This window comes from Spea bombifrons, chromosome 4 (assembly GCF_027358695.1).
Source record: "Spea bombifrons isolate aSpeBom1 chromosome 4, aSpeBom1.2.pri, whole genome shotgun sequence".
Lineage (NCBI taxonomy): Eukaryota > Metazoa > Chordata > Amphibia > Anura > Pelobatidae > Spea > Spea bombifrons.
Genome location: NC_071090.1, coordinates 47023341 through 47036276, shown reverse-complemented (window position 1 = coordinate 47036276; position 12936 = coordinate 47023341). Strand labels below are relative to the sequence as shown.

Genomic DNA, 12936 nt, shown 5'->3' with positions numbered 1-12936 from the left:
CAGTTTTACTTTACTGAGATGGTAGTAGGTAAATCTCCCATCAGATGTGGTAGAGGCTAATACAGTGGGGGCTTTTTAATATGCATGGGATATGCATAGGTCTAACCTGAATCTAAGACTAGATCAAGGACTGATTAAGACCTTATCATTTCTTCAAGAAAATGGACAGACCAGATGGCCCAAATGGTTCTCATCTGCTCTCAAATTATATGTTTCTATATTGTCCATCAGAAAAGGTTGCAGAGACAAGGTAAGATTTGGACAAAGACTGGAAAAGTTTCCAAATACATTGTCTTCATCTAATTTCCCTTTTATTATGTATTCTCCCATATCATTTAGCGCATTGAGTCTAACTAGACAGCTCTCAGGTACATAACACACACACTTTGGCATACTTAATAATGGGAAACCAGACTACGGGGACTTTAATGACATTCTTAATACAGACATTATTATGAAGTTGCCCCCCCCCCTTGCAGCTATAACAGCATTTTGGAGTGTTTCTGTAGGAAGTTTTGCTCATTCATCCAGTAGAGTTTTTGTGAGGTCATTGATGTTGGATGAGAAGGCCTTTACTCATGATCTCCAATCCAGTTCATCCCAAAGGTGTTTGATGAGGTTGAGGTCAGGGCAGTGTGCAGGCCAGTCGAGTTCTTCCACACCAAACTCATCCAACTATGTATTTTCTCACAGAAACACTTCAAAATCTTGTGGAAAGCCCAGATTAGTGGAAGCTGTTATAGCTGCAAAAGATGGACTAACTTCATATTAATGTCTATGTATTTAAAATGTGATGTCCTCACTTCATAAAAATGTCTGTATTTAGAATGTCATTAAACTCATTGTACTTTTTGCGTGTGAACCAAACAGCTTTCTCGCAGAATGCAAATAATAGCAGTTTCTAATAAATAATCTGTTCTCTTGGATAACATTTAACTGAATTATAACATCTGCCATCCAAATAAATCTCAAAAATAAATATAAAAAAAAAAGAAATGTAAAAAAAGGCTATTTCAAATAAAATCCAGACAGACACATTTGACCCTCATTTCATCAGAGACAATGAATGTAACACTGCTCTGATTGTCTCTAGGCTTTGACCACTTTGGTGATATAACCGGCTCATGTCATGTCTTCTGTCCTTGCTTATGTCACCTGTTGATCCATTGTTAACTTTTGAGTCTGACCCTCAAGAGAAGATGAAAAGGACCACACAGGCTATGCTTGTTTTCTCATGTTTTTGTAATTGTATGTTAACACCAACTTGGGAACCGAACAATATGTCTGGCTTATGTCTCAGTTCCTATTTAGGGAAATATGATGGCGGTCCATGGCAATATGTTTTCAATTGAAGTATTTTTCCACTATTTAACAGCCAAGAAAATTTGATGCAGATCGCTAATCTGTATAAACAGGTTTACACAGCCATCACATATGACAGGGTGCGGCAACAGTAATTTCCCAAGCGGTCAGCATTTTATGAGAAGAAAAAGCCAGGTATATCAATGCTTTGAATACTTTAAGGGTGATATTATTATATTTAAGAATGATTTTAGCTAATTTGTTTTCCCCAGCACCATTACAGAGAATAATTTGTAATATACCATGTTACAGAGAAAACATCATATCCAATATATACATAAGAAGATATATATATATATATATATATATATATCTTCTTATAAATATACAAAACTACTTTTGTGAATATTATGGCTGATTATTATTATACAGAATAAAGGTGATTATGTAAGATCAATAAGTGCCCTGACCTAATGAGGTTTTGGATTTGGACACACGGACACATTTACTCTGCATGTTTTCCTAGTTTTTACTATCAAGGCAGTTGGAAACAGATTTTGTGGTTGAAGCTGCTCCCAATGATTTCATTGCAAGATTCCTTCCCCTAATTCCTGTTATGACATCTTTAGGAAATTGTTCCACACACTTATTAATTGTTCCAAATACCCTACCATTACGTTTAAAAGAAAAAACATGTTTATTAAAAAAGGTCTAATGGTACGCTAACAGTTCTACTGCTGGTCTCTGTTACCCAATAAAATGCTCAACAGGCAGGATCTACTACTATTCCCAATTGTCACCTATAGTGTCTATAGTTATCAGGGATTATACATTATAAGTATCTTGATACATCCAGAAATGTTGCAAATAAGTGTATTAGAACTCTGCTCTGAATTTGTCATACGGTTATTCCATATAACGTATACATGAACAAGAGGGTGTCGGAATCACATTTCACAAACGCTAAGATTTCCCTTTCTTCTGGTCACCATGACATTTGTCTCTTTGACCTCATTGCCTTGAAATCTTGATTTGCTCTTGTGAAATGCGTGCAAGTAAGGTGGACTTATTTAACCTCTGTGGCTTTTGTTCCAGATTTGTATAATAATGTGTCACTCAGCTGTATTGGCATTCTTATTCCTGCCTTCCTTCAAACACGTCAGCTTTAAAATACATACATGGGGCCCCATCATAGCTGAAGTGCGGACTGTTATAACGTTCCTAATGGCTAACCAGTCCATATACACAAGGTTGATGTTTGCAGAATATGTGTATTCTAGTTTTAAAAAATAGGAGCACAAAACTGATGTCAAACAATGACGGAGGTATTTTGTTAACAAATGTAAAGCATCTCAGTCTGATGCAATATAATTGCATGCGAACTACAGTGTCTATATATTATCGTACTGGGTGTTCTGCGCAAAAGTACTAAGATACATGCTTAGCCTATACTACTAGAACCGTGAGCCCCATATTGGATGGGCAAGGTGCTTCTCTCATTGAGCAACAGACTACGCAGAACTGATATTGTGAGCTTTAGAAGTATATTCACTAAATGGTGCATGATAGATGAACATTTTCATTATGTATTATAAAGAGAAGACCCCTGGTTTTCAGCACAAGCTAAATTGCCCCTATATTAACCAAATGCGTTGTTCAGTGCCAGAATAGTGATTGTTAAAAGGTCACGGAGGTTGGTCCTTTATAGTGCATAGTGAGGTCAGCGAGTTGACCACCTGCAAGTACTCTTTTTGGTGAATAAACCTTAATAGAGTATGTTAGTCTTATAGTACTGTTTACAACTAGACATGTAGGAGGAACCCACTTTTATTTTCCCAGTAATCACAAAAAAAAACATTTTTGCTAGAGAGCAGAAGACTGAAAAAAGTAGCAAAAGCAGCCAACGCCATGTGATGATGGTTATATTTGGAGATAAATTATAGTATTTGTGAATTTATTTTTGTACCGAAAATTACTATTTTTCTGCAATGTCCCTATACTTAAAAATATTCCCTTTACATGTCAAATTACCTTGCCCAGTGGAAAATGAAGGTGCAGTGAACAAAATATGTAATTCTTCATGCGAAAACACAAACCTGTATTCCAAAGATGCAAAACCTGTATACGACACCAGTGGAAAATGAGAGCCGTACACATGCCAGATTTTAAATACATTTCAAATACACTATACCTCTCAAGTCCCTTTTTGCCAAAAATTCCTTCGTTCCACGTCCCTCTCCTTAATATCCCCCTTTTCTAGGAGCTCACAATATTTGGTTGACATCAGTTTATCATCGCGTTCTAGAGCCCTAAAGATATCAAATATAATACTTGCCACTAAAACAATATCTGTGATTATCTTTAAGGGGCTGTTCCACGTAGACGAAACAATAACTGCACTGCCTGAAATGTAAGGCAAATCTTTGTTAATTTGCCAGTTTATCCTATTCTCTGAAGTTTAAATCGCATAACAACAACACATAAATAGTTGAGAACCTTTTTTTTCTATGGAAACAGCCTAACATTGTCTGCTTTAATGTCACATGTCAATTAAGCATTTCCAGAAAAATATATGAATCATGCAAAATGTTACATGATTAAAGTATTATTTCTAGGAAAGGTTTAGGGCATCTAACAGTCATAGGATTGACAAAAGTGTTACACTTAGCAGACAAGGTAAGAACAACTGTCTAACATGTTCTAGGCAGAGGCATCAGGCCGTCTATACGCTATATCAAAGCATTTTCTTCTGAAAATTGCTTTTAAATTCACATTTACAGTTTTGAAATTCACACTAAGATTGCCAATCAGATTTAATTGCCATGAGAAGCAACGTAAGTTTTTCAAAATATATTTGTAATTTTATTAATGCAAACCTCCAGGTCCTAAGCGGAAGGCATCACCTTCATCACAGAGAAGGGGAGAAAGACTTGAAAAGCACTGCGTTCATCAGAGAACAGAGGTTTGATAAAAGCTAGGTTAATAAGGGAACACTTCAGGAAAGCCTAATCTAGCCTGGCATGTAGACTGAAGAGGTCAGCTTGGTGCACGCGTTCACAGCTGGGAGTAGGCTCCCTATGCCAGGACAATTGTCCTCCGCACTTCATGCCCCATAACAGATTTGAAGATGCTTTTGTCATGCAAACGTTTAAAGGAGCAACACAATACCATGACCATGAGCAGCATATACTGATTTCTGGAAATCAGCAGCTATTTGTAGGTATGTCAACTATAATATCGTTCTACATATGCCTACACAGTGAATATGAACTAGCACATTTTTGCAAGATATATATTTTCAGTTCACCATTAACAATATTTTGGAAAAAACTGCTTGGAAAACCTGAAGAGTTTTCAAGTTCGGGACCTGTAATTAGTTTTGTAGCCTGGAGACTTTGGTGAATAGCCTAAGCTGTTATTTGAGACTTCCTGTGCTCTATGCACCTGCGGTCTATTTCAGATTAGTGATATTTGATGCCTCCAGAGATCATCACTAATATCCTATACAGAAAGGTATACATATACATATACATTTTATGCATTTGCATATGTAAATACAGAGGTCTCAAGTTTTGAAAAGGGTCTTAGAGGAGATTTGAAGGGGGTCAGAAATCCCAGAAGCCGGAAATACTCACTCTTTACACTCTCACTCACTCTTACCAACACTCTCTCACACTCTCTCTCAATGTCTCCCTACTTTCTCTGCCAACCGCTTTGGTGTCCCTGTTGCATTTTTCACAGCCTCTTCTTCTTTTGCCTCTTTTAGTTCTTATTTCGTCTTTCTTTGTCCGCTTCTCCACGATATCAGCTCCGTTAACCAAGCCTCCGCGCACAACTTCTTCCTCGATTGGAGGAACAGGAGAGAGGCTGTGCCTATGGGGCGTTCTGTGGTTCTGCCCTTTTGCGGAAGTACTTTGAGAGGCCAGAATAATGCAGACAGTTTCACAGAGAAAGAGAGGTGCAGATCCATTTGCAATTTTCTGGCCTCTTGGAGTAGTTCTGCAAAAGGGCAGATTCACAGAGTGCCACACGAGGACATCCATGTTTAAGGGAGCACTCTGGGAGGTCTTTTTAATGAAGCAGATACAGGGGAGAAGCAGATGAAGAAAGAAGAACAAAAAGAGGCAAGAGAAGGAGCGGAGCTGCAGAAAAGTAGACAGGGACACGGAAGTGGTCGTCAGAGAAGTGTGTGTGAGAGAGAGTAAGAGTGGGAGAGCATGCGTTACGGATATTCTTGAGCCCGTCAAGGAGACTTGGGACCTCAGTAAATACACTCAACTAACCATCAACTATCAAGTGACTAAAGTGAAGCTGGCATTATATTGCTATAGAGTTTGCCGATCAATAAAATCATATTCATCTTTGCTGAGTTGCTAAGATTTAGTGGAAATGTGATGAACAAGTGCCATGGTCAAAATATCTTTATTTCCAAAACAAGTCTACATTCCTTTAAATGAGTAATCCCCAGATTAGTGTACCATTTATTTATAAGTACCATTTTTGTTTAATAAAGTCAAGGTATTTTTTCAATCTTATCTGATACAAGTTATTTTATGACTTCCATGTAATACACCAGCTAGGAAGCACCCTTACTTTTAATCCATGTTCTTAGATTCCACCTGCTGTATGACCTTACGTAGAGTCCATCAGAAACTATGAATGGATGGTCAATGCACATGACGTAGCCCCCCCGACGCATTGTAGACAAATGCGTTGATTTTTTGTGCACATATTTCACTTAGCTGCGCACAATAATATTACTGATAATTAAAATAAAAGATAAAACAAGCTTCATCTTAGTTATATAATCATGTTGTTGCTCATTTTGATTCAGGGTCCTGGGTGACATTCTTCAAGATCAAGGTCACCACACATACGTTTAATATATTTCAAACATTCAACACGTTCATGCCATTACCAAAGTGTCTCCAAAGCACGTGGAGCAGACAGAAAAAATACTCTACTATTCTCCTGCAGACGACATTAAAAAAAATCTGCTTTATACAGAACAATAAACTGTCATTCATTAACAACGATCTCTGCCTCTAGCAGTATGATGATTAACCGTGCACTGCCTCTACTTACTCTTAATAGGTACATGAAAATACTACAAAGTAAATGATTATGCAACTGAACTTACTACGAACATTGACAGAACGGGAAACACAATAGTGCCAGCGGCATACTTCACTAGAAAAAAAAAAAGCAATCTGCGTCTTTAGTCAAAGAATAAAGGAGTTTGCAAAAAGTTATGGATGAGGCATAAAAGCTATCGCATTTACACTACTAACTTAACAGTCTGAACCGAGATCACATATCACTAATGTTATACCTAATTAATCCTATTCAGTTCTAATCAGAATTGGAGGAAGTAATTTGCTCAACATAATAAAATCATATTATAACTTTACAATTAAAAACACTATAGGCAAGTATGATCTCTCTCTATATATATATATCATATATATATATATATAAGCAATTAAAAGTAATATTTGTGTGTGCATATTGTTTAGCCCTTTCAGGGCATTTTAAGCTGGTCTGCAGGGTTTCTGGATCCGTACTTGCAGTATCAATTACCGACTGCTCCATGAAGAGGAAATATGATCATTCTTCAAGTTGTCAGTAGACACCTGACCCGCTGTGACTTTAAAATGGGTATTTTATATAATGATATACCAGGAGCCCTGAATGGGTTAAGTTGCTCTAGCTCTTCTACTCTGGCAGGCAAGAGTTTAAGATACCTGCCCCTTTAACTGTTTATTGCAATGACTGTCCTGAAAGTCACACCATTCTCCCAAGTATTTGGACTGTCACATTCCATTCCTGCCACGAAGGTTTGTCCACACATGGGTTTGGTGCAACATTCTAAGGAGCACAGCTACATTTTTGTTTTTCCAAGAAACGGGAACAGAATATTTCGGAAAAACTGATTCTGAACAGCGTCACTTTCCCAAAATAAGTGAAAAGAAGCAATGTTTGTTTGGAAATTAACGTAATTAAAACACGAAAATCAACAGGCTGTTCTTTCTCACACAAAAGAGCTATGTGGGCCAGAAGCTCCAGCAAGGAGTTCTCTGGCAATCACATAATGCAATGCCGAGATGTGAAAAGGACCCGTCTGGTGGTAACATAGTTTCCTTTGAAGCAAGCGTTCAAATCCCAGTGTCAGTTCCTTGTGATCTTTGGCAAATCCATTTCTCGCGAAACGCCTCAGGCACCAAATATTAATTTGGGCACGTTATAAGCTTTCAAAATGTCCGTGACAGCGCGGCACACATACATGGAACCTATTATGTCCCTGCACACGGTTACACAGGTAGCATTTATTCGGTGAAGGTAGTGGGCCAATTGTGATTGCGTCCATTGTGCGATATTTAATAGTAATGTAGAGCGTTTAAACTGACACCCGAGTGGACGTAAAAAAAAAGCTTTGATCTAAATACACAATAGAAGACAAAAGTATCCTATTTACACAGACCATTTTGGGTTTATAGATAATGTCTCCCAGCCTTCGGAGCACCTCATGTGAGGAAAAGCCATTGAAACCGCTCCGAAATTAAACAAATCTACGTAAACAGCATGTCAGGGCATCTGGAGGTTTCAAAGTTCTTCACAAAAGAATACAGAACGGCAGGATTAGAGAATCAAAACAAACACGCAACATTAAAATAGGATGCCGTGTACGACCACACATACACAGGAGCTGAAAAGTCTGACTACACCTCCGAGTGACTTCATCCCGGCATAGAGAGTAGGAAACAAATGAAGCCATGGGCTCTGTGTGTTCTGCGAACTAGCACAAGCTAGCATAGGGTGCTGCTTTGGCCTAACTAGCGCGCATGCTCACACCTCAGGTACTGCATCGTGTAACAAAATACAATGGCCAATCCAAATGGCGAAACCTCCTTTAAAAAGAAATTATTTTTATCAAGCACTCGCATTATGTCAAAAGTTAACAAAACAATTGTTAGAAGAAACAATAATATTTTTAACGAGATTAGTGATATTTCTTAGGAATATTTTGTAGAAATCACAGGTAATGAGCTAAAGCAAACTTTTACAATGCAATATCCACAGTTGCGGATAGTCGTGGTCTTCATTTGGGAAAGCGGTCCACACCCATGTGGAACAAAATACAAAATAGAAACTAAACGTTGATTTTGAATATAATGTCTTCTTCTTCTGACTTTATTTATCAATCATTATTTTTGTATGCCACCGACAGACGCCATAGTGTTTTAACCCCTTAATGACAAAGCCCCTCAAAATGCATTGTTTTCAATGGGTTTAGGGACAGCCCATTGTCCTTAAGGGGTTACAATAGTATGCAAACACGAGTCATATCGAAACAGACAGAGACAGCAATTTGATCTTTCTGTTTTAAGCAATAATTCTCAATAACGGAGTTTATACGAGGTATAGGGATGCTGGGGTATATGGTGAGTGGCTCAGCTGGATCCAGTTCCATGCATAGTTTTGCTACCTTTTACCAAAAACTCATATTATAACGTACTCCCTTACTTACTATTCCATAAAATCCCTTTTATTACTGTCAACACTAAAGCTGATCATCACAGATATGTAACACTATGACATAAGATTTTTCATTGTCTTATGAACAATCAGGTAGAACTTAATAATAATTAAAAATATAAGTATTTGATTATTTCTCGATAGCTCTTGTGATCTTGTGTGCCGTTTCTGGCTCTGTATCCCTTGTACAAAACTGATATCTGTTTGTGGATACATATATAACGACTTATACTAAAAATTAGATCAAACACTTAGCATATTCACTATTTTAAACTATAGTCACCAATTACTGGAATGGTTCTACTAGAAACTTAAACAAACTCACAAAAAAACACGTGACTGTAGCTGGAGAGCCAAAACACACAAAACGTGTGTTTCTTAAACTATTTTCAGCCATCGTACCCCTGCGGACCACTAAACGTATATGTCCCATGGTCTATTTGGTAGTCCAAGCTGGGGTTTATAAACTGTTCAGTAACTCTTATAAAAGGCTGATTATTTCCCATGGGATTTACAGCCCAAACGTGAATTTTATCCTTTGTTTTCCTACACCAGTTAAAGATTACTTCCACAGTTCAAAGCCTTGTTCCATAAACCAAAGGTACAGATAAAAAGTTTTGCAGCTCTAATCAACATTTCCTCTTGCCTCACTTTTAATAACCCTGCCAAGGAGAGACTGTATTGCTGTTCGTGAAATTTCAAGTTAGATCAACATTCATAAAAGTAAACACCATTACGGTCTCTCTTTTTTGTCTCAATGTAGTTTAACCCTTACTGTCAGTGAATGCACTAAAGTAAAGCGTTAGAGAACTTGACAGATGATTTGAAACTATTATTAACCCCGACCGATATATGTGAATATAATCTCCCCATCCTTCCACTGTTCAGTATGAATAACCCGCATACGTCACGCATTTCTGATGATACTGTTTCCTTAATTCTTGCTCAAAATAAGTTATCATTGAAAAAAATCAAGCGCACTTTCTATTAAATGATGTGTGCTAAATTGGAAAAATACTAATAAAAAGTATAACCATAGAAAGTTAGTGGCGAAAGTCACTTAAACATCATAAATATTTTGTAAGATGTATCATTTAATCATAATGTTGGAGAAAGACCCACAGTCTAAATAATTGCACAGGAGGACACTGTTTATGAAACCCTTATGTAATATTGTAACTGATCTAATTGTGACTTCATACAGTAAAAAAACAATATGGGCATAGCTTGAGTATAAACCATCGCTTTATCTAAATGGCATAGATATATTCATACCAAAACACAATGGGTTCTTCTAACATTCACATAACAGATCACTGATAGACAAGGACACAATCATTTATCTGAAACGGCAGATATTTTACACATACTTTCTTATATTTTATGTGCGTAATTAATTTGTCTTACGGATTCTCAGAGGATGGTCTTCTTCTGATCTCAGTGACTGACCCCTGATTTACACAAGGTATGGTCCAAGAGAAGTGATTTATAACAATCCTGCTCCCAAACTTGAGTGCCTAATCCCTACTTTACTCTGATTCTCGACTCCTGGTTATGGTCTGTGATCCCTGACTTATAGTGGGTACAGCTGTTGGGTTGTAAATATGCCCTCTTGATTTACAATTATGCCTTTGGTGTTAATGCCAAATATCGCTGTCCAGAATTTGGGATGCTTTCTGGGAAACATCTGCTCGAGTGGGGACATGATTTTACCTACAGTCATAAAAATGTGTATTCTTTAAACTTTCCTCCAGTTATCACCACGTGTCAGGTCTACGGTGACACTGACAATGGTATAAGCCATTTAATGGTATTCATTATAGGTTTCATTAAAGGTTTATGCCTAGGATACTATAATGGCAAAGCAAAAAAACACACAGGTCTTCTGCAAAGAGATAATGGTGCAAGTGCCTCAAATGATTATGTTTTCCCTTAAATATAATAAGAGAAGCAGAGCTAACTCTTCAAAAAGTGTGAGCCCTCTAGCACGTAAATGGTTAATGGTGCATTTCTTGCAACTTCAGACCAACACTATGATGTCATGAGTGCTTCTAAAAGCTTAACCTATATCTAAGATTGTTTTGCTTCACTCAATGTGATCATATTTCATCACATCAAAGTACTTTTTATTGACAAAAAAGAAAGTTAGTGTAGTTTTTTGTTATTCTTTTAGGAAACCCTCATCCACACCTAAGGGGTAATTCTTTATCCTCGACAGGGCTGGGTTCGCTATCCGTGTAGAAAAAAGTTGCATGCAGGCAAAGAAACATGTGCATTACAAAGAAAATACATACTACATGTTTAACCCATGCAGAGCTTGCTCTATACCAACCCCACACCGGCAGCCTCCTATAGGGTCGTAAATATGGTACAGAGACAGATGCCCCTCCTGTGTCTCCCCTGCCACCTACTCACACCCGGTGCATGCAGTCTCAGACCCCCGGCCGCAGGTTGCCCCACGCCGCCCAGCCCTGAGTCGGCACTTACAGGTAAGACGTGAAGATGCTGATGTTCGCCGGCAGGGCAGCGAGCCCGCGGTCCGAGCAGTCCACTCTCAGCAACATACCGTCCTGTTCGCACTGGCAAGGGGCAGGGCAGCTCCGGTGCTGCTTTCCCGGTCTAGCCGCGCTAACAAGCTGCAGGCTGCACAGCACCGAGCACACGAACAGTCTGGTCCTGGAGGTGTCCATGGTGCCGATCAGATCCTGGGTCCCGCTGGAGGTATCGCTCTAGTAGCAAGGCGTACAGCGCATCGCCCCGCAGGGGGATTAAGGCAGAGAAGGTAAATAGGGAGGCGATGGGGTTTCGGGGCTGGGTTAGGAAGGGGTGTTCACTCGCTGTGAGTCCGGGTGCGCTGTGATTGCGAGACGCAGCTCTCTCTCCCACTCTCTCCTTCTGTCTACTTTGCAAGCTGGAGCATCTCACGCCGCTTTAAAGCGCTCCAAGGCTGAACTGCCCGCTTAGTGACGTCACGGGGACTGAATGCGAGCCGAGCGCTCCCTGCACTTCTCCATCAACACGCGTGTCCTGCATCCACGGCTGTGGAACACTGATGCTTCCCCACGAGGCTGGTGTTCGCAGTGTATAGAATCCGTATTCCCAATTACTTAAATCGACGATCACACCGAGACTGCATGGAATAAACCCCAATGTGGTACCCAAGAGAATAGACCATGATGCACATAATAGAAACTAGAAAGTATCATGCAAGTTTAATATGCTTCATAGATGACTATAATAAATAAGCATGTAACTTAACCCCTGTGGTGCTGTTTGGAAAAGCCCGGGGTTACTGGTACTTGGTTTGTTATTGTACTTCTAAAATAATAAAACAAATTCATAAAAAGAACTTAAGTATGCCTAGAACGTGTTAGAAACATGTTTCATGCACGTCTTGGATTTTAATGCTAATTAAACTCATTGTATTATAAATCTGACCATTTCTGCAGATGAAACTCTCTAAAACTGACACTATTTAACCTTTTGGTTGCCAAATCATTATTGATATGGGATCACCCAATGATATTGGTTAACAGCTGAGCACTTAACAACACAAATGATTTTCTAGGACTTACTAGAAGGAAATCTGATTGTATACATTGATTTTAGTTTGTCATACCAAAATTGTCAAAGCCACATCAAAATTATAATAATAACATTAATAATATATGCTATACTTTATTTGTTTATTCAAATTGTCAGATTATGATTGTAAATAATATATTCTATATATATTTTTTTTCAAATTATCCGCTCATTTATTAAATATAACATACTTTTATTTACTGTCAACATTTTTAGCCTTATTTTTTTTTCACTTCTGAAAAAATATTACATATATATACATAATATTCAAAATTAAACTAAAAGAAACACGTCAATTCATCGTTAGCGGAATATTGTGCAATAGCAATAGAAACACAAATGTGTATAGCTTTTTGTATAAAGTGGTGTCTTGCATATATGTAAGGATGGCAGTAAAACATTGACAATATTTTACATAAACTTACCCTTTAAGTGGACATAATCCTTGAAATGTTGATATTTTTTAGTACCTTTTTGTTCATCATTATCTTTTATGCAGTGTTGTTACCAAAG

The 12936-nt window shown here is 38.1% G+C and overlaps 1 protein-coding gene across 1 annotated transcript in view; it reads right to left on the bottom strand.

Annotated features, from left to right (window-relative positions):
* Positions 1-11730, bottom strand: part of LGR5 (leucine rich repeat containing G protein-coupled receptor 5) — a 73433-nt gene extending 61703 nt beyond the window's left edge. The window contains exon 1 of the mRNA XM_053465441.1: positions 11326-11730. Coding sequence (XP_053321416.1) covers positions 11326-11528 — 203 coding nt within the window. The 5' untranslated portion in view covers positions 11529-11730. The remainder of the gene's footprint in view (positions 1-11325) is intronic.
* Positions 11731-12936: the final 1206 nt, after the last annotated feature.